At 55.5% G+C, this 21,265-nt stretch overlaps 1 protein-coding gene across 1 annotated transcript in view; it reads left to right on the forward strand.

Annotated features, from left to right (window-relative positions):
* Window positions 1-21,265, forward strand: part of LOC137435155 (short transient receptor potential channel 2) — an 82,913-nt gene that overhangs the window by 42,536 nt on the left and 19,112 nt on the right. The window contains exons 5-7 of the mRNA XM_068128687.2: window positions 2,134-2,298; window positions 2,455-2,629; window positions 13,301-13,501. Of these exons, the coding sequence (XP_067984788.2) occupies window positions 2,134-2,298; window positions 2,455-2,629; window positions 13,301-13,501 (541 nt within the window). The remainder of the gene's footprint in view (window positions 1-2,133; window positions 2,299-2,454; window positions 2,630-13,300; window positions 13,502-21,265) is intronic.

Consider the following 21,265-nt stretch of genomic DNA (forward strand, 5'->3'; position numbering starts at 1 on the left):
ATTGACCTTGTACGCAGTATGGTACCTACAAATCGCTCTCCTTGCTTTAACCCTCTGCTCTGGAGTCTACAAGCCAATTCTATCGGCTTGTCTCTAATCTTGTCTCTAATAATGTCTCTAATCTCAAATTTGAATGCAGTTAGAGCCGATAAATTCGGCTTGTAGACGTTTCGGTGCATGCGTGAAGCCGATAAATTCGGCTTGTAGACATTTCGGCGCATGCGTGAAGCCGATAAATTCGGCTTGTAGACATTTCGGCGCATGCGTGAAGCTGATAAATTCGTCTTGTAGACATTTCGGCGCATGCGTGAAGCCGATAAATTCGGCTTGTAGACATTTCGGCACATGCGTGAAGCCGATAAATTCGGCTTGTAGACATTTCGGCACATGCGTGAAGCCGACAGAATCGGCTTGTAGACATTTCGGCACATGCGTGAAGCCGATAGAATCGGCTTGTAGACATTTCGGCGCATGCGTGAAGCCGATAGAATAGAATCGGCTTGTAGACATTTCGGCGCATGCGTGAAGCCGATAAATTCGGCTTGTAGACATTTCGGCGCATGCGTGAAGCCGATAGAATCGGCTTGTGGACATTTCGGCGCATGCGTGAAGCCGATAGAATCGGCTTGTGGACATTTCGGCGCATGCGTGAAGCCAATAAATTCGGCTTGTAGACATTTCGGCGCATGCGTGAAGCCGATAGAATCGGCTTGTGGACATTTCGGCGCATGCGTGAAGCCGATAAATTCAGCTTGTAGACATTTCGGCACATGCGTGAAGCCGACAGAATCGGCTTGTGGACATTTCGGCGCATGTGTGAAGCCGATAAATTCAGCTTGTAGACATTTCGGCGCATGCGTGAAGCCGATAAATTCAGCTTGTAGACATTTCGGCGCATGCGTGAAGCCGATAAATTCGGCTTGTAGACATTTCGGCACATGCGTGAAGCCGATAAATTCGGCTTGTAGACATTTCGGCACATGCGTGAAGCCGATAAATTCGGCTTGTAGACATTTCGGCACATGCGTGAAGCCGATAAATTCGGCTTGTAGGCATTTCGGCACATGCGTGAAGCCGACAGAATCGGCTTGTAGACATTTCGCCGCATGCGTGAAGCCGATAGAATCGGCTTGTAGACATTTCGGCGCATGCGTGAAGCCGATAAATTCGGCTTGTAGACATTTCGGCGCATGCGTGAAGCCGATAAATTCGGCTTGTAGACATTTCGGCGCATGCGTGAAGCCGATAGAATCGGCTTGTGGACATTTCGGCGCATGCGTGAGGCCGATAAATTCGGCTTGTCGACATTTCGGCGCATGCGTGAAGCCGATAAATTCGGCTTGTAGACATTTCGGCGCATGCGTGAAGCCGATAAATTCGGCTTGTAGACATTTCGGCGCATGCGTGAAGCCGATAGAATCGGCTTGTGGACATTTCGGCGCATGCGTGAGGCCGATAAATTCGGCTTGTAGACATTTCGGCGCATGCGTGAAGCCGATAAATTCGGCTTGTAGACTCCAGAGGGGGGAAATCATTCAGAATTAATTAATTAAGTTAATTTCATGAATAATGGGCAATAATGATGATGTTTTTGGAAGTGTGATGTGATGTTCTATTAAGAACCCTCTATTAAGAACCCTCGATGTGATGATGTGATGTTGTGATGATGTGATGTGATGATGTGATGTGTGATGATGTGATGATGTGATGTGTGATGATGTGATGATGTGATGTGTGATGATGTGATGGTGTGATGTGTTGTGATGATGTTGTGATGTGTGATGTGTGATGGTGTGATTGTGTGATTTGTGATGTTTGATGTGTGATGTGTGATGATGTGAGTGTGATGTTCTCACACTTTCCATGGATAGGTTTCACACACCTGTGCTCACCATACATCATGGCATATCTCATGTGTACTCACTGGTGAAAATTCCCACAACCCTCCACCCCACATCATGTTGAAAACAGTCAGGATCTCATCTTCCATCATCCCTTCCACCCCTTTTTCTCTACATATCTTGCATGAAAGATCAAATTGACAAGGTGGTCATGCGAAACACTCCACTTGATGAGTGATGCACCTTTTAAGATGAGAACAGAATTCACTTGTTTGTTTTGTGTGTTTTTCAGTTTGTCTCGCATCCCATTTGTCAGCAAGTCCTCAGTTCCATTTGGTCAAATGGAATTCCTCGCTGGCGGGGGACCCACACAGCATTGCAGTTCCTCTTTGGCTTTGCGGTGTTCCTACTCATGCCATTTCTCGCTCTACTCTATTGGATCGCTCCATACTCCAAGGTTTTGCCTTCCCAGCGCAAATGCTCATATGTGTAGCACCAATGAGAGCGCAGCGAATTATCAAATAATCCAAATCCAAGTGGATAAATGGATAATGTACAACAAACTCAATAATTTTCTAACATGCTGTTTTCTCTTTATTTCCCCACTTCACAGCCTGGAAAGCTTCTGCAGACACCTTTGATGAAGTTCTTGATGCATTCTTCATCCTATCTGTGGTTTTTAGTGCTGCTTCTTATCGAGTCTTTTCTAATGGACAAGGACAACAATCAAATTTCCACCCGTAATCAGTTAATGATAGAGAGCTCTCTACACATGGTGTTTGTAGCAGGTATGGAAACTTTCCTTTCTTTAATTATGAAGTTTGTTATTGCAAATATAACTCGGATCTTATAAATTACACCAAACATAAAATTTTAATTATTCTGTTGTGGCGGACACAAAAGCCCACTGGCGTGGTGACATCATTCCGCGCACCAAGTGGGCGGTGGCCACGCCCGAGGGGTAGGCGTGGCCTCATGATATACACCGGGCGCGCAGCCCGGAGCGCGCCAGTGTTACAGTGAGCTCCTGAAATAAAGACGCTTATAAGTTACCGCTTGTCCGCTTCCTCCTTGCTCGCAAGCAGCGCGCGTAACGCCGCGCTTTACTGGTGACCCCTTCGACGTTGGATCTGCCGGAGCGATCCTTCCACACGCGACGCCATTGCCATGGCCAACTTCATCAAACTTCCCGAATTTTGGGAGGCTCAGGCCGAAGTCTGGTTCGTCCAGGCCGAAGCCCAATTTCAGCTTCGGCGCCTCACCGGCGATGACACGCGCTATTGCCACGTCGTCGCCTCCCTCGGGCCCGGCACGGCCGCTCGAGTTGTGTCCGTCCTTCGCCACCCACCGGACGGCCACAAGTACGAGGCACTCAAGCGGCTACTCCTAGCCACGTTCGGCCTCACGGACGATGCACGGGCCGACCGCCTCCTGGATCTCCCCGAGCTCGGTGACACGCACCCGTCGGTCCGAATGGACCATATGCTGTCACTGTTGGGCGACGAAGCCCCCGGTTCTCTATTCCGGGCGCTTTTCTGTCGCCAACTTCCAGCGCAGGTTCGCCTCGCGTTGGCCGGGACCGGGCTAACGGAACCCCGAGCATTGGCGGCCGAGGCGGACAAGTACTTCGCCGCTTCGGACACGCGGGCAAGAGTCGGCGTGGCCGTCACGGCCCTCGTGGCTGATGCTGCTAATGCTGCTGATGCTGCTGATCCACAGCATCAGCTTATACAGCATACGCAGCATGCTGATACGCACCACGTGACCGCCGCCACGCCCCGCCCACCGCCACGGCGAAAACCGCCACCGCGGGGAAACCCGCCAACTCCACCGGCCTGGCGGAGCCAGCCACGCTCCTCCAGCTCCACCACCTGGTGCTGGTTCCACGCCAAGTTCGGCCACGAAGCTCGGCAGTGTCATCCGCCATGCTCCTTCAACAGGTCGGGAAACGCCCGGGCCGGCGCTCAATAGTGGCGATGAGCGCCGGCCGTTCGAGCAGCCTGCTGTTCATAACGGACACCTTCTCCGGGCGCCGTTACCTGTGCGACACGGGAGCGCAGGTGAGTGTCGTTCCCGCCGGCACGTCAGACAAGCACGCCGCGGGTGGGGGCCCCGCGCTGCTTGCCGCGAACGGGACGCCCATCCGTACATACGGAAAACGCTGCCTCTCTCTGCGGTTCGGAGGGCAGGTTTTCCGATGGACGTTCGTCACCGCCGACGTGCCCATGGCACTGCTTGGCGCGGACTTCCTGTGCGCTAATGGGCTCCTGGTCGACGTCAAGCGCAGACGTCTTGTCCAGGCCGAGACGTTCAGCTCGCTCGCTTGTGTGTTGCCCAGCTCGGCGAGCAGCTCAACGAGCGGCTTGCCAAGCGGCTTGCCGAACGGTTCGGTTCCGGCCACGTTGGTCTGTACGCTTCCGGCAGCGGACGCATTCACCCGCCTCCTCGCCGGCTTCCGGCCCTCACGCGGCCCACCTTCTCGGCGGGGGCCGTCAAGCATGGGGTGGCCCATCACATCCCCACCGTCGGGCCACCGGTCTACGCCCGGGCATGCCGCCTCGAGCCGACGAAGCTGGCGGTGGCAAAAGCGGCGTTCGCTACCCTGGAGCGATTCGGCATCGTTCGGCGCTCAGAGAGCGCTTGGGCGTCGCCGCTGCACATCGTGCCGAAGCCCGGCGGGGATGGCGACCGTGCGGGGACTATCGCCGTCTCAATGACGCCACGACTCCCGACCGCTACCCCGTCCCCCACATTCAGGACTTTTCCGCCCGTTTGGCGGGCATGTCCTTCTTCTCGAAGGTGGACCTCATACGCGGCTACCATCAGGTCCCCGTCAGGCTGGAGGACGTCCCGAAGACGGCGGTCATCATACCATTCGGACTCTTCGAGTTCCTGCGCATGCCCTTCGGTCTGAAGAATGCGGCTCAGGCATTCCAGTGACTGATGGACAGTGTCCTGCGCGACTTGGATTTTGTCTACGTCTACCTGGACGATATCCTCGTCGCCAGCGCGTCCCGCGAAGAGCACCTACGCCACCTCCGCACGCTCTTCGAATGCCTGGGCCAGCATGGCCTGATTGTGAACCCCGCAAAGTGCCGGTTCGGCGCCGCCATAATCGATTTTCTGGGGCACCGTGTCACCAGGCACAGAGCCGTCCCCCTGCCGGCCAAGGTGGAGGCGGTGAAGGGGTTTCCGCACCCCCGCACGATCAGAGGGCTGCAGGAGTTCCTGGGCATGGTGAACTTTTACCATCGGTTCCTGCCCCGTATCGCCCAGCTCCTGCGCCCCCTGCACGAAGCTCTCCGAGGTAAGCCGGGCAAAGGCGACGTTACCTGGACCGAGCAGATGGACACGGCATTCACGGGCGCGAAGCTCGCCTTGGCTAACGCCACCATGCTCGCGCAACCGGCGCCCGATGCACCGATCGCCCTCACCACCGATGCCTCGGACTACGCGGTGGGCGCGGTGCACGAGCAATGGGTGCGTGGAGCTTGGCAACCGCTGGCGTTCTTTAGCCGGCAGCTTCGCCCGCCCGAACGCCGTTGCAGTACCTTCGACCGCGAGTTGCTCGGGCTTCACTTGGCGGTCAGGCACTTCCGCCATCTGCTCGAGGGCCGTGCGTTCACTGCCTTCGTCGACCACAAGCCGCTGATCTTCGCGATGGGCAAGGTCACCGAGCCGTGGTCGGCCCGGCAGCAGCGTCACCTCTCGGCCGTGTCCGAGTACACGACGGACATCCAGCACGTCGCGGGGAAGGACAACCCGGTGGCGGATTGCCTTTCCCGGGCCGTCGCCCACGCAGTCCACCTCGGCATCGACTATGCCCGGATGGCAGCGGACCAGGCCGCTGACCCCGACGTCCAGGCCTTGCGGACCGCCGTCACGGGCCTCCGCGTCACCGAGGTGCCGTTCGACGGCGCGGGCGCGGCCCTCTTGTGCGACGTCTCCCTCGGGCGTCCTCGCCCCATCGTGCCCGCGGGCTGGCAGCGCCAGGTGTTTGACGCCATCCACGGCCTGTCCCACCCGGGCGCGAGGGCCTCCCAAAGGCTGATCGCCGACAAGTTCGTCTGGCATGGCCTCCGGAAGGCCGTCCGCGGCTGGGCCAGGACGAGCCTCGCGTGCCAGCGCGCCAAGGTGCACCGGCACACCCAGGCCCCGTTGGCCCCGTTCACGGTGCCGGAACGCCGGTTTGACCACGTCCACGTGGACCTGGTGGGACCTCTGCCCCCCTCGCGGGGTTTCACCTACGTCCTCACCATGGTGGACCGCACCACCCGGTGGCCGGAGGCCGTGCCCTTGGCGTCGACAACGGCGGCCGATGTCGCGCAGGCTTTCATCGCCACCTGGGTCGCCCGGTTCGGCGCCCCCTCAGACATCTCGTCCGACCGCGGCCCCCTGTTCACCTCGGAGCTCTGGGGGGCGGTCGCGCAGGGGCTCGGGGTCTGGCTGCACCGAACCACAGCCTACCACCCCCAGGCTAACGGCCTGTGTGAGTGATTTCACCGCTCATTGAAGGCCGCGCTCCGGGCCACCCTCCGCGACGGCGGCTGGGTCGACAGGCTCCCCTGGGTCCTGCTGGGCCTCCGGACGGCGCCCAAGGAGGACCTGCGCGCATCCGCGGCAGAGTTGGTCTTCGGGCAACCGCTGCGGGTGCCGGGCGAGTTCCTCCCCGACTCCACGGCACCATGGTCTGCGGCACAGCAGCGCTCCGCTCTGCAAGAGACCGCCCAGAGGTTCGCCCCGGTGCCAACGGCATGCCACGGGCACCCACCGACGCACGTCGCCCCGGAGCTTCGCACGGCGGAGTACGTCTTCGTCCGCCACGATGCCCACCGGACACCACTGCGGCCCCCGTATGACGGGCCTTTCCGCGTGCTGGAGACCGGGGCGAAGCACTTCACCCTGGACATCGGCGGTACTCCTGACCGCGTTTCGGTGGACCGCCTCAAGCCGGCCCACCTCGATGTGGACCATCCACCGCCAGTGGCCCGACCCCCACGTCGGGGCCGCCCCCCTGTGGGCGGACCCCCGGCACCGCCCAGCCCCGCCGCCCCCCGGTCCTGCACCCATCCCAGGGGCAGCCAGGGGCATCCCACCTGGCATCCCTGCACCCCGGACGCCGCCGATCGCCAGGGGGCGCTTCGGCCGGGTCATTCGTCTGCCCCGCAAACTGGCCCTCCAGGTGCGCGGGAATTCTGGGGGGGCGCGTGTGGCGGACACAAAAGCCCACTGGCGTGGTGACATCATTCCGCGCACCAAGTGGGCGGTGGCCACGCCCGAGGGGTAGGCGTGGCCTCATGATATACACCGGGCGCGCAGCCCGGAGCGCGCCAGTGTTACAGTGAGCTCCTGAAATAAAGACGCTTATAAGTTACCGCTTGTCCGCTTCCTCCTTGCTCGCAAGCAGCACGCGTAACGCCGCGCTTTACTGTAATCATTCCTTTGTTTGCAAAATCCCCCAAAAAGCCTGTGCTAAAGGAAAGGAAATACGAGAGTTTGTCAAAGCTTGTGTCCATCTGCATTAGCGTGAAGGAGCTGCGCTCCAACGCGAGTCGAAAGAAGTGACGCGACCAAAGACGGAATTCGTCCGAGTTGCTTTATTGAAACAAAACAGCTCAGGTATTTTGACAAAAGCCCGTTTATCGGGCAGCAATATATATACACATTTATGTCGGGAAGTTTGCCCGGCAAAAGCTATACCGGGCATGCCCGGGTGTCAAGGGCGAGCCTTGGAAAGGCGAGTCTGGACCTGCCCGGGCGTGTTTGGCTGCGGCCTGGCAAGTCGAGGCTGGGCGTGCCTGGGCGCTCTGGACGAGCACTGGAAAGGCGAGAGCGGGCATGCCCGGACGCTCTGGGCGAGCCCTGGAAAGGCGATAGCGGGCATGCCCGGACGCTCTGGGCGAGCCCTGGAAAGGCGATAGCGGGCATGCCCGGACGCTCTGGGCGAGCCCTGGAAAGGCGATAGCGGGCATGCCCGGACGCTCTGGGCGAGCCCTGGAAAGGCGAGAGCGGGCATGCCCGGGAAAGACGAGACCGGGCGTGCCCGGGAGGTTCGGGCATGCCCGGGAACAGTGAGTCCGGGCATGCCCGGGAGAGGCGCGTCTGGCCGTGTTCTGGCCGGTGCAAGGCGATTGTGTGCATCCAGCGGTAACCGCTACACACGCCCCTCCAGAATCGACCTGCACCGGCAGGGTCAATTTAAGGGGGGTCCGGATGACCCGGCTGAAGCGACCCCTGGAGGGTCGTGGGGAGGGGTCCGACGTGGTGGTGGGTGGTCGAGCGGGGGGAACTGTGGATGGGGGGCGGCCTCGCCGCGGAGGAAGGGCCAACCATGGTGGTCGGTCGACGTCCATGTGCGCCGGTTTGAGGCGGTCCACAGAGATCCGTTCCGACCGGCCGCCAACGTCGACGACAAAGGACTTGTCACCCCGTCGCAGGACCCGGAAGGGCCCGTTGTACGGCGGTCGGAGTGGCCCCCGGTGCGCGTCATGACGCACAAAGACGTACTCCGCTGTGCGAAGCGCCGGGGGGACGTAGGACTGGGGGCCACCATGGCGGGACGTTGGCATGGGGGCAAATCGGCGGGCGGCCTCCTGGAGGTCCGAGAGCTGGTGTGCGGCGGACCAGGGACTGGTAGCGTCGGGCACGAACTCGCCCGGGACGCGGAGCGGCTGGCCGTAGACGAGCTCGGCGGCGGACACCCGGAGGTCCTCCTTGGGGGCCGTGCGGAGGCCCAAAAGGACCCACGGCAGCCGGTCGGTCCAACCGTCGTCCTGAAGGCCGGCCATGAGTGCGGCCTTCATGGAGCGGTGAAACCGCTCGCACAACCCGTTGGCTTGAGGGTGGTAGGCCGTGGTGCGGTGCAGCGTGACCCCCACCGAGCGGGCGACCGCACCCCAAAGTTCGGACGTGAACTGTGGGCCGCGGTCGGACGAGATGTCCGCCGGTGCGCCGAAGCGAGCGACCCAGGTGGCGATGAACGCCTGCGCCACGTCGCCGGTGGTGGTGGAGGTGAGGGGCACGGCCTCCGGCCACCTGGTGGTCCTGTCCACCATGGTGAGCAGGTGGGTGAACCCCCGCGATGGGGGCAGGGGACCCACCAGGTCCACGTGGACGTGGTCGAAACGCCGTGCAGGCACGATGAAAGGTGCCAGCGGGGCCTGGGTGTGGCGGTGGACCTTGGCCCGCTGTCAGGCCGTGCAGGTGTTGGCCCAGTCGTGGACGTTCCGTCGAAGGCCGTGCCAGACGAAACGCGCCGACACCAGCTTCTGAGAAGCTTTCCGGCCCGGGTGAGAAAGGCCGTGGATGGAGGCGAAGATGCAGCGCTGCCAGGAAACGGGCACGATGGGGCGAGGCTGGCCCTGGGAGACGTCGCAGAGCAGGACGGTGCCCGCGAAGGGGATGTCGGCCAGGCGGAGGCCCGTGTCCGCCGCCCGGAGGGCCTGCACCGAGGTGTTGGTGGTCTGGTCGGCCGCCATGAGCGCGAAGTCCACGCCGAGGTGGACCGCGTTCGCGCTGGCCCGAGAAAGACAGTCGGCCACAGCGTTGTCTTTGCCGGCGACGTGCCGGATGTCTGTGGTGAATTCCGACACGGCGGAGAGGTGGCGCTGCTGGTGGGCCGACCACGGCTCCGTGACTTTGGCCATTGCGGAGACCAACGGCTTGTGGTCGACGAAAGCCGTGAACGGGCGGCCCTCCAGGAGGTGTCGGAAATGGTGAATGGCCAGGAATAGACCGAGCAGCTCGCGGTCGAACGTGCTGTATTTTAACTCGTTCGGCCGGAGCTGTCGGCTGAAAAAAGCGAGTGGCTGCCAAACCCCGTCCACCCATTGTTCATGGACGGCGCCCACCGCGTAGTTGGAGGCGTCCGTAGTGAGGGCGATGGGCGCGTTGAGCACCGGGTGAGCCAGCAGCATTGCGTCGGCGAGGGCCCGTTTTGCGCTCGCGAAGGCTGAGTCCATGGCCGCGGACCAAACGATGTCATGCTTGGCCGGCTTGCCCCGGAGGGCCTCGTAAAGGGGCCGCATGAGCTGAGCAGCGCGGGGCACGAATCGGTGATAAAAATTCACCATGCCGAGGAACTCTTGGAGGGCCTTGATGGAACGGGGACGCGGGAACGTGGTGATGGCCTCGACCTTGGTCGGCAGCGGCACGGCCCCGGTCTTGGTGATGCGGTGGCCCAAAAAGTCAACGGTCATCGTGCCGAAGTGGCATTTGGCCGGGTTGACAATTAAGCCGTGCTCGCTGAGGCGACCGAACAGTGTTCGGAGGTGGAGGAGGTGCTCGGCGCAGGACGTGCTGGCGACGAGGATGTCGTCCAGATAGACGAAAAGAAATGGCAGGTCGCGCAGCACGCCGTCCATTAAGTGCTGGAACGCCTGGGCCGCGTTCTTGAGGCCAAACGGCATCCTCAAAAATTCGAACAGGCCGAACGGTGTGATGACGGCCGTCTTCGGGACGTCGGCCGCCCGGACCTGGTGGTATCCCCGTATCAGGTAAATTTTGGAAAATATGACCCGTCCCGCCAAACGGGCGGAAAAGTCCTGGATGTGCGGGATCGGGTACCTGTCGGGGGTGGTAGCGTCGTTGAGGCGGCGGTAGTCGCCACACGGGTGCCATCCGCCCCCCCGGCTTTGGCACGATGTGCAGTGGTGAGGCCCACGCGCTATTGGAGCGCCGCACGATGCCGAGGTGCTCCAACGCGTCGAACTCGGCCTTTGCCACGGCGAGCTTGGCCGGGTCGAGGCGGCGGGCCCTGGCGTAGACCGGCGGGCCCGTAGTGGGTATGTGGTGCTCGATCCCATGCCGCACTGCGACGGCCGAAAACGTCGGCCGTGTGAGGGCCGGGAATTCCGCGAGCAGACGAGCGAACTCGTTCGCCGTTGGGAGGGCGCACGCCAGTTCGGTCGGCGCGGAGCTGCTCATCGTGCACGCCAGGGAGCTGAAGGTCTCGGCATTGACAAGGCGACGACGTTTGACGTCGACCAGCAGCCCGTGCGCGCAGAGGAAGTCGGCGCCCAGCAAAGCCATGGGGACGCAGGCGGTCACAAAGGTCCACTGAAAGCGCTGGCTGCCGAAGCAGAGGGTGACGTTGCACGGGCCGAAAGTGCGTATGGCCAAGCCATTAGCAGCGACCAAAGAGGGGCCGCAAACGGCGTCCCGCCTGTCCTGCTCGGAGGCGGGTATGACGCTCAGTTGGGCGCCGGTGTCACAAAGGAAACGCCGCCCGGATGCTTTGTCCCGAATAAAAAGCAAGTTGCCCGAGTGGCCGGCGCTCATGGCTGGGAATGAACGCCGGCCCGGCCGTTTCCCGACTTGCCGAAAGTGCACGGGGGTCGGCACGTCCGAGCCTTGTGTCCGAACCTGGCGTGGTAATAACACCACGTCTGGTCAGGTGGAGGCCCCGGCCGTCGTGTCGGAAGCGGTCGGTGCGGCGTGGCGGCCGCCAGTTTCACCGGCAGTTCGGCCTCCAACCGCGCAGGGCGCTCGGGCGTCGTGGGCGTCGCCTCGGACGGCGGCAGGCTCCAGGTAGCCGCGCCGATTTGTTGGCCCGCCGAGGAGATCTTATCGGCTTCCCTGGCGAGGGCGCGGGGATCGGTGATCGACGTGCCAGCCAGGGCGAGGCGTACCGGGTGAGGCAGCTGGCGAAGGAACAACTCGCGGAACAGAAAATCCAGAGAGTGCTCACCGAGCAACGAGAGCATATAGTCCATGCGCTCGGACGGGCGCGTGTCGCCGAGCTCGGGCAGGTCGAGCAGGCGCCGTGCGCGTGCCGCCGGTGAGAGGGCGAAAGCGTCGAGGAGGAGCGTCTTCAGCGCGTCATACTTGTCGGCAGCTGGCGGATGCTCGAGGAGGCTCAGGGCGCGGGCCGCGGTGGCGGAACCGAGCGCTGCCATGACGTGGTGGAAGCGGGTGTCGTCCGCGGTGATGCCTCGCAGGGCGAACTGAGAGTCCGCCTGGGCGAACCAAACAGCCGCGTGAGCCTCCCAGAAGGTAGGCAGTTTAAGAGTCACTGCCGTGTCCATGTCGGTAGGTCACCAGTGAAGGAGCTGCGCTCCAACGCGAGTCGAAAGAAGTGACGCGACCAAAGACAGAATTCGTCCGAGTTGCTTTATTGAAACAAAACAGCTCAGGTATTCTGACAAAAGCCCGTTTATCGGGCAGCAATATATATACACATTTATGTCGGGAAGTTTGCCCGGCAAAAGCTATACCGGGCATGCCCGGGTGTCAAGGGCGAGCCTTGGAAAGGCGAGTCTGGACCTGCCCGGGCGTGTTTGGCTGCGGCCTGGCAAGTCGAGGCTGGGCGTGCCCGGGCGCTCTGGACGAGCACTGGAAAGGCGAGAGCGGGCATGCCCGGACGCTCTGGGCGAGCCCTGGAAAGGCGATAGCGGGCATGCCCGGACGCTCTGGGCGAGCCCTGGAAAGGCGATAGCGGGCATGCCCGGACGCTCTGGGCGAGCCCTGGAAAGGCGATAGCGGGCATGCCCGGACGCTCTGGGCAAGCCCTGGAAAGGCGAGAGCGGGCATGCCCAGGAAAGACGAGACTGGGCGTGCCTGGGAGGTTCGGGTGTGCCCGGGAACAGTGAGTCCGGGCATGCCCGGGAGAGGCGCGTCTGGCCATGTTCTGGCCGGTGCAAGGCGATTGTGTGCATCCAGCGGTAACCGCTACAAGCGGACAATTCGAACGATATGTTTTATCAGCCAAAAGTTGACAAAGTGAGGCTCACTCTTCCTACCATTAAACTAACTAACAACGGTACATGCCTTATGGGCGGGGCTTCAATTGGGAGGCCCAAATGAAAAGGCAAAATATCAGAAATTGAAGGCATTTTTATTTTAAACGATTCATATAAACATCCATTGAATCATATCACATGCAAATTATCAATATCTAAACAATACATGGCGCCCATTTTGAAAAAAGATTGAATTGTGCAAAACGGAAGCGGCCGCTACACGACTTTCTCAGTCGCACGTTTATGTGTGAAGAGTGCGCGCCGAATCTGTAACACGGAAGCGGCCGCTACACCTGTTTCTCAGTCGCTTTGCACAAGCTGCCATGTTACTTCGGAGCTGCACGTTTATATAGGAAGAGTTAGTCAGGAGTCGATCTACTCTCTCCTGGTACGTAGAATAAACAGTATTTGTAGAATTTCAACAAAAGCCACATCACTGTTCATATCGGTAAATATTATTCCATCGTGTTTGGAAAAACTGGAAAATTGGAAAACTTGGAAAAATTGGAAAAACAATATAGCCAATTTTACTCCCAGGGGTCCCAGGAATACCCACCCAAAATATCGTTGTGATCGGTTGAGCCGTTTTTGCGGTACCTTCAAACGGCCGGACGGACATTTGGTGAATTATAGTAAGATGATTCATGGGTTGTGCCTTGAATGGAAATATTGATAATGAGGAAAATTACAATGCTGATGTTCATCATTTTTGCTTTGCAGGCTTTTTCTGGTATGAGTGCAAGGAAGTGTGGATTGAAGGCCTACGATCCTATTTGGCCGAGTGGTGGAACTGCCTGGACATGGTGATGATCAGTTTATACATGTCGTCATTCACGCTACGTATTCTTGTCTCTCTGCGTGGAAACGTAGCTTGTGGCAACGACCCCAACTCTGAGGAATGCCAATATTTCACAATCTTTGGTATATAAACAAACACACACACACACACACACACACACACACACACACACATACACTGAAGAAATCGAACATATTGTTCTTGTTTTTAGTTGTGTGTACTCTGTGTATATAAGTTTTGAGTTGTGCATACTGTGTAAGCAGCTGTGTAACATGTGAGGAAAATATTGGACAAGAATGTTATTTCTTTTTCTCCAATGCAATTATAATATTGGAAAATGAAAAGACTGGCACAAGACAGAGAGTCATGGAGAAGACTATGAGCCAAAGACCTGCCTTTGGGCAGAGCACACGCACACGTGATGATTATTAATTCGTCAAAATCAAATCGATATATTTTAATCTGATTTGTTCCACTTTCTCAATTTCCTTTTGTTACATACTTAGTTGAAATAATTATTCTTCCTCCTTATGAAGAGTTGGACTTAGAAAAAAGCCATTTGGCCTGTCGTGCTTGTGTGATATTCTCATTCCAGAACTCCATGCCAAGGCAGGAGCAAAAACAATTGTTACGTTTGAAGGGGACCGGGGGTACGAATTAGCTAGTGAGTTGTCAATGTGGTCAAGGGACCTGTTTTTCTGTAACCAGAAACCCGTTGGAGTGAACTTGTCCTGTTTTAATGTATACTGTGAGAGGTGGCACAGTTGGCATGGGGGTTAGATGGGAAAATGTAATTGGTACATATTCTCTCTGTAAAACTAGACAAGGCACCAGGCAAGGAAGGTAAGGAGAGAGGTGCATTTAGATGTCGGTGGTTCGTGTGTAAGCCGATAAACCCCCATCACGGCCCGCGCTCTGAGGCAACTGGCATCTGGTGTGGCACCAACCATCGCAAGCACGTTGGTGTCGTGTCATTGGTTCAGGCGGTGCTGGTGGCAACACCCCATCAATGTGACGTCACCATGGTGGTGTTGACGTGCCATCTCATTGGTCAGTGCATGAGCAAAGAACGTTCCAAGGCATGATGCAGGCCGCGGGGGAGGTCGTACACAGACGCGTTCACTATCTTTTCTGTGTCTGAATTCCGGATATTCATGGTCTCTCGCTCTCTTTAAAGCTGGGTGTCTCTCAGAAGTTGGGCGAGTTGAGTTGGTCAGAGCCAGGCATGCTTGCACTCTCTCCGGGACCAATGGCATCAGCGCCCAACGAGCTAGCCTTCACAGATGCTGGAGTGCTGATCTGTGCCTCCCTGTAGTCTTTTGTGCTTTGTTCTGGTGACCTGCCCATCGATTTCCTTAAAGGCCTTGCCTAGTTTCTTCCCTTTGTACGTCAGTGGATGAGTGCAAGTGGTGCCGTAGGTTTTTGTATTAAGTGTACTGTATTTCTGTTTTTTGAGTTGTGTGCATTTATTTATTTCTCTTTCTTCATTGTTTCAGTCTGCCTTTCGTCCCAGGATTCTCCATTTGTGTTGTCTTGTCTGTCTTTCAATAAACCTGTTATTCCTTAAGAAATGTGTCGCCCTAGGCGGGATAGAAATTGGCAGAATGAGAAATTGAAATACGATCAGAATTGGCTGAATTTTTTGCTCAAACCTTATTTCATGTAAATTGGCCATTCTCGAAACACATTGCTTTGGCACGGCAGGGACGCATTAGCACACACGTGGACGCGACAGGAAATCAATACGAGTGAAGAAAAGTGGCACAGACAGACCAAGCCAGTCATTATTTGTTCGCTGAAACTCTTTAACATTTACATAATATGTGGATCAAGTAGAAATACCATAGGAGTAAGATGGAAAACGAAAGAGGAAAGTTGGGGGATGGAGGGTGGGGACGGAGACCGACATGCAAATACAAAATCCTCTCCTTATGAGCACTTAATATTTGGCAGTTCCATTTTTAATCCTTCAACTTTGTTTTCATTACACACATTAAGAACCCTCTATGAGGAAATCCACAGCCTTATTTGGATATACCTTTCCATAGATTTTTATATTTTCCTTGTGAGATTAAGGCTCCTAGAAGAGTTAGGTATGTACTGACAGCGGCACAACAGTTAGACACAATAAGCAAGGGAAAGAGGGCAGAGAGAAGTGAAGGAAACAGTAACCTGCAGGTAAGAGAGGTAGCTTCGGTGGGGTTAATTTGGTAGAAAAGTTGTCTGTTGAGATGTGGGATGATATGAGTGGTGTTTCACCACCGACTTGGAGGTCTGGAAGGAAGAGTGAGATGGAAGAGCCTCTGGAACCTGGTTCCAGAGGGGTGAACAGAGGAACAGAATTGAGGTGTGCATATTTTGAACACATATCCTGGAGTTGCATAAATATGTTTTTTTAACTTACATATTGTAAAAAGTCATGAAAGATATTTCAGAGAAAGACCAAGGCATGGATGAAAGCTCAATAAGTGAGAAAGATGTTTTCATGATCTGTACACCGAAAAAAATTAAATATGTATAGCTAATTATATTGATTTTTATATTAATTGTACATTTTAAATAATATTCGGATATGTGAAAATTAGTATCTTGACACTAAAATGTAAGAGTTCTTTAAAAAAAAACAATTATATAGAGTAGAGACAATAGAACCGTGAAGTGAGGTAATTACATCATGCATTGTCACCTTTCCAATCATAATTACCATGGCAACCAAAAGCTTTATAATGACTTTCTCCTGACTGTAATAAGCTCGTTTTTCTGCAGCAAAAAGTATCGATTTTCACAGACCACCAAAATATAAGGTAAAAGTTACAAAGCCGCAAATAAAACAAACAAAAATAGAAAGGGCAATCAGAGATTGCGGACCCTCGCCTGGACTTGTTCTGTGTCCTTTTAGAGACGTACTCGCATTCTAATAATACATACTTTATAGATGTATTTGGTTGAAAAAGATAACGTGTAATACTGGCTACCACCAGGTGGCATTTGTGATCTACGTTATGTGTGGATAGACAGAGACAAACAAACAAGAAAGATGTCATACATAGCACGATACTTGCAAAATCCAAATAAACAATAGTTGCCATGGAAACTAATTTGGAAAATTTGATCTATCAAGTGGCTTACAAGATTGAATGTTGTGCATAACAAATGTGGTTGATACATTTTATAATTGCGGCCTAATAGGTGCTTTACATGTTTTGGGCGGCATTGACCTTGACCTTTGAATAAGTTTGACCAGATGTTTAATACACATAACCGACGCATGCGTGCAAATAAGCGGTGTATGCTTCAATCCGATACCTTGTAAACTTCCTGAGGTTTGGCAACAATAAAAACACAAAAATATTCCGTTTGATTATAATGGGGTGAAATTGGCGCCATTAACACCATTCTCTCTTTGCCACGTGGGGCTTTTTCTATTCCACATGAGACTTTTCGCAGTGCCACCAACAAAGATGAACACAACCTAAAAAAAAAAAAAAATTTTTATGAATTCTATTTTTCACATTCATAGCTTGGTACTTAGGTGGTTTACCAATGGGGGGCCTTTAGATTAAGGCTGGTGACCATTAAGTGTTACTGCAGAAAGCCCTCAGCTATTACTGTTGTGCCAATCACAACTTTCAATAATTAAATAATTATACTTTATAAACCAAAATCTAAGGGTTGTAAAGGGTCAAACAGGATATATTGGGATCTAAGGGTTATAACGGGGTATATATGATCTTCAGGGTCTTAGGGCTCTAAACGGTCCAACGGGGTCTTAGTGGTTTAAGGGGTCTAATCGGGTCCTAGAATTCTAAAGGGTATTAGCAGTCTTAAGGGTTTATGGAGTCTTAATGGTCTTACGGGTCTAAAGGGTCTAATGGGGTCTACAAGATATTCGGCATGTAAGAATTCGAACAGGGTCTATATAAGGTCTTAGGGATTTAAAGTGTCGAAGGAATCTAAAGGGTCCAAAGGGTCAATGGGTCTAAGTGGTTCATAAGGTCAATGGATCTAAGTGGTCCAAGGAGTCTAAAGGGTCCAATCAGGGTCTAATGGGTCTAAAGGTCCAAAGGGTCAATGGGTCTAAGTGGTTCATAAGGTCAATGGATATAAGTGGTCCAAGGAGTCTAAAGGGTCCAATCAGGGTCTAATGGGTCTAAAGGTCTAAGGGTCAATGGGTCTAAGTGGTCTAAGGAGACTAAAGGGTCCAAACACTGTCTAATGGGTCTAAATGTCTAAAAGGTTTAAGGGTCAAGGGGACTAAGTGGTCTAAAGAGGGTAAAGGTCTTCAGGAGTCAAGGGGGGAGGGGGTATCAAGGGTCGTCAAAGGTCCAAAGAGTCTAAAGGGATATAAAATGTATAAGGGTCGTAAAGGTGTAAACGTATGTTCCACGGTTCAACTCGGTTCAAACAGTACGTAATTAGTAGACACAATCACATGGGTCAGCCAATGCTTCTCTTCGACGAGGGCTCACCGTTTACCCGTGTTTTTCGGGTTTATATGCAGTATAATATAGATATATCAAGTGAATCGGATGAAAAAATCAACGTTTAATTCGCCTCCCGAGTTCAGTCAGGCCTACTGTTGATTATAATCGAGTGTGTTTTATGCTTGTTTTTGCTCCTTTTATCCCAGGTATTGTTATTTCTCATCCATCAGCTCAATCAATTTCCCTTCCTCCCTCAAAAATACAAACATATCTCTCCTTCACTCGGTAAAACCCAACAACCAACAACAACAACAACATCAGGCCCTGAGCAGCTCAGTGTTACAGTGAGCTCTTGAATAAAGACTTACAAATTACCGCGTTGTCCGCTTCCTCCTTGCTTACAAGTAGCGTGGGTAACACCGCGCTTTACTGGTGACCCTCGACGTTGGATCTGCCGTAGCAATCCTTCCAAACATGACGCCATTGCCATGGCCAACAACGCGATGTCGGTTAAACTTCCCGAATTTTGGGAGGCCCAGGCCGAAGTTTGGTTCGTCCAAGCCGAAGCCCAGTTTCAGCTTTGGCGCCTCACCGACGACGACACGCGCTACTGCCACGTCGTCGCCTCCCTCGGGCCCGGCACGGCCGCTCGAGTTGTGTCCGTCCTTCGCCACCCACCGGACGGCCACAAGTACGAGGCACTCAAGCGGCTGCTCCTAGCCACGTTCGGCCTCACGGAGGACGCATGGGCCGACCGCCTCCTGGATCTCCCCGAGCTCGGCGACACGCGCCCGTCGGTCCGAATGGACCATATGCTGTCACTGTTGGGCGACGAAGCCCCTGGTTCTCTATTCCGGGCGCTTTTCCGTCGCCAACTTCCAGCACAGGTACGCCTCGCGTTGGCCGGGACCGTGCTAACGGAACCCCGAGCATTGGCCGCCGAGGCGGACAGGTACTTCGCGGCTTCGGACACGCGGGGGAGAGTCGGTGCGGCCCACCTCGTGGATCCCGAGGCCGATGCTGATTCACAGCATCAGCTTCCCCAGCATACACAGCATGCTGATACGCACCTCGTGGCCGCCGCCACGCCCCGCCCACCGCCGCGGCGAAAACCGCCACCGCGGGGAAAACCGCCGGCTCCACCGGCCTGGCGGAGCCAGCCGCGCTCCTCCAGCTCCACCACCTGGTGCCGGTTCCACGACAGGTTCGGCCACGAGGCTCGACAGTGTCATCCGCCATGCTCCTTCGACAGGTCGGGAAACGCCCGGGCCGGCGCTCGATAGTGGCAATGAGCGCCGGCCGTTCGAACAGCCTGCTGTTCATCACGGACACCTTACCCGGGCGCCGTTACCTGTGCGACACAGGAGCGCAGGTGAGTGTCATTCCTGCCGGTACGTCGGACAAGCACGCCGCGGGCGGGGGCCCCGCGCTGCTTGCCGCAAACGGGACGCCCATCCGTACGTACGGAAAACGCTGCCTCTCTCTGCGGTTCGGAGGGCAGGTTTTCCGATGGTCGTTCGTCACCGCCGACGTGCCCATGGCATTGCTTGGCGCGGACTTCCTGTGCGCAAATGGGCTTCTGGTCGACGTAAAGCACAGACGTCTTGTCCAGGCCGAGACGTTCAGCTCGCTCGCTTGTGCGCTGCCCAGCTCGTCGAGCAGCCCACTGAGCGGCTCACCGAGCGGCTTGCCGAACGGTTCGGTTCCGGCCACGTTGATCTGTACGCTTCCGGCAGCGGACGAATTCACCCGCCTCCTCGCCGGCTTCCCGGCCCTCACGCGGCCCACCTTCTCGGCGGGGGGCCGTCAAGCACGGGGTGGCCCATCACATCCCCACCGTCGGGCCACCGGTCTACGCCCGGGCACGCCGCCTCGAGCCGACGAAGCTGGCGGTAGCAAAAGCGGAGTTCGCTACCCTGGAGCGACTCGGCATCGTTCGGCCCGGGAGAGAGGCGTGGCCTCACGATATACACGGGGCGCGCAGCCCTGAGCAGCTCAGTGTTACAGTGAGCTCTTGAATAAAGACTTACAAATTACCGCGTTGTCCGCTTCCTCCTTGCTTACAAGTAGCGTGCGTAACACAGCGCTTTAACAGAATAAAACGATTCTCTTCCTTAAAACCTCTTCACAACATCAAACAACAATTCCAAAATGTATTTTAAAATGCCTTGCTTTGTTTTGTTTTTTACTCCATCAGGACCAACCCCATTCATTCTTCTGCCTCATCACGACATCTTCCTTTTCTCTTTGATAAGGTCTTTTTCCTGAAACCTCCTCACTCCTGAATGCTTGGTTCGTCCAGCCTCCTCTTTCACTGACAGCCAAATTTTCCTCCATGCCATCAACCAAAAACATTCTCACCACCACCTTACAAATTCAGTCCGTCGCAGGTTATCCAGTCTGAGAATCCTGAGACGTCAATTTTGCAGAGGTTGTGTGCAGCCAACAATAATTTCCGCTTCACATCCATTCATGGTGGTAAACCCCTCCATGCAAGTACCATCCTCCTCTCTCCCCACCATCTCATTCTGCCTCCTCTCAACTTCCACCTCATCCGGCCGCTTCTCAGCTTCCCTTCCCCGCTCTTCCCCTTCCCAGTTTCGCTCCTCCTCCTCCCGGCTTTGGCCCCTCCCCACATCCTCTCATGTTCCTCCCACCCTGCACCCTTTCCTTGCTCCTTTCCACATCCCTACGTACGATCAGCAGCTCCTCCACTCCTGTTCCTAATAGTGTGGACCTCAAGCATCCGAGTTCTTTGCTCCAACCTGACAGATCTCTCAATCCAAGCAACTGCCGATAAACCAGACATCATCTGTTTAACAAAATCCTTCATCCCACAGGACATCCCTGACTCATTGGTGTTGTCTATTTGACTATTGTCTCCTTCGGTTTTATTGGCCTCAACCCCATCCTGGCGGCAGAGTTGCACCGTACATCAAGAACTCTATGTATCACTCTCCGTGTACTGCTCTTACAACTTCCAAACCTCAGGAGTACATCTGGCTGCGACTTCCTCTCCGCTCCCACCTCATGTTTCTCTCTGTGTTGCACCATCCTCCCATCAGGGATGCCTCCATCTGCATCTCTCCCTCAGCCAACTTTAATCAACTTTTAACCACTCATCTCAAATCTCTCTTCCTCATATGTAGTGATTTCAATATTGTCACCATGCTAATTGGCTCGGTGTTGGTCCCTCTCTAACCAGCCATGACACTTCTGCGAACGACTTTTGTGACTCCATCGGACTAACTCAATCTATGAACTTTGCCACCCAGATCTCTCTCAATGGCAAATCTTCCCTTCTGGATTTGGTGATGACCAACTTCCCCACCAATGTATCTTACTCGTCCTCTACCCCAATTGGCTAATTTAACCATGTGTTTGTGAAGGTCAACACCTCTCTGGCCATTCTCGGAGAACAGCCTCAGTGCTGGCGAGTCTGGCAGTTCACTCAGGCAAACT

Source organism: Myxine glutinosa, chromosome 9, assembly GCF_964187855.1.
Source record: "Myxine glutinosa chromosome 9, kmMyxGlut1.1, whole genome shotgun sequence".
Taxonomy (NCBI): Eukaryota; Metazoa; Chordata; class Myxini; order Myxiniformes; family Myxinidae; genus Myxine; species Myxine glutinosa.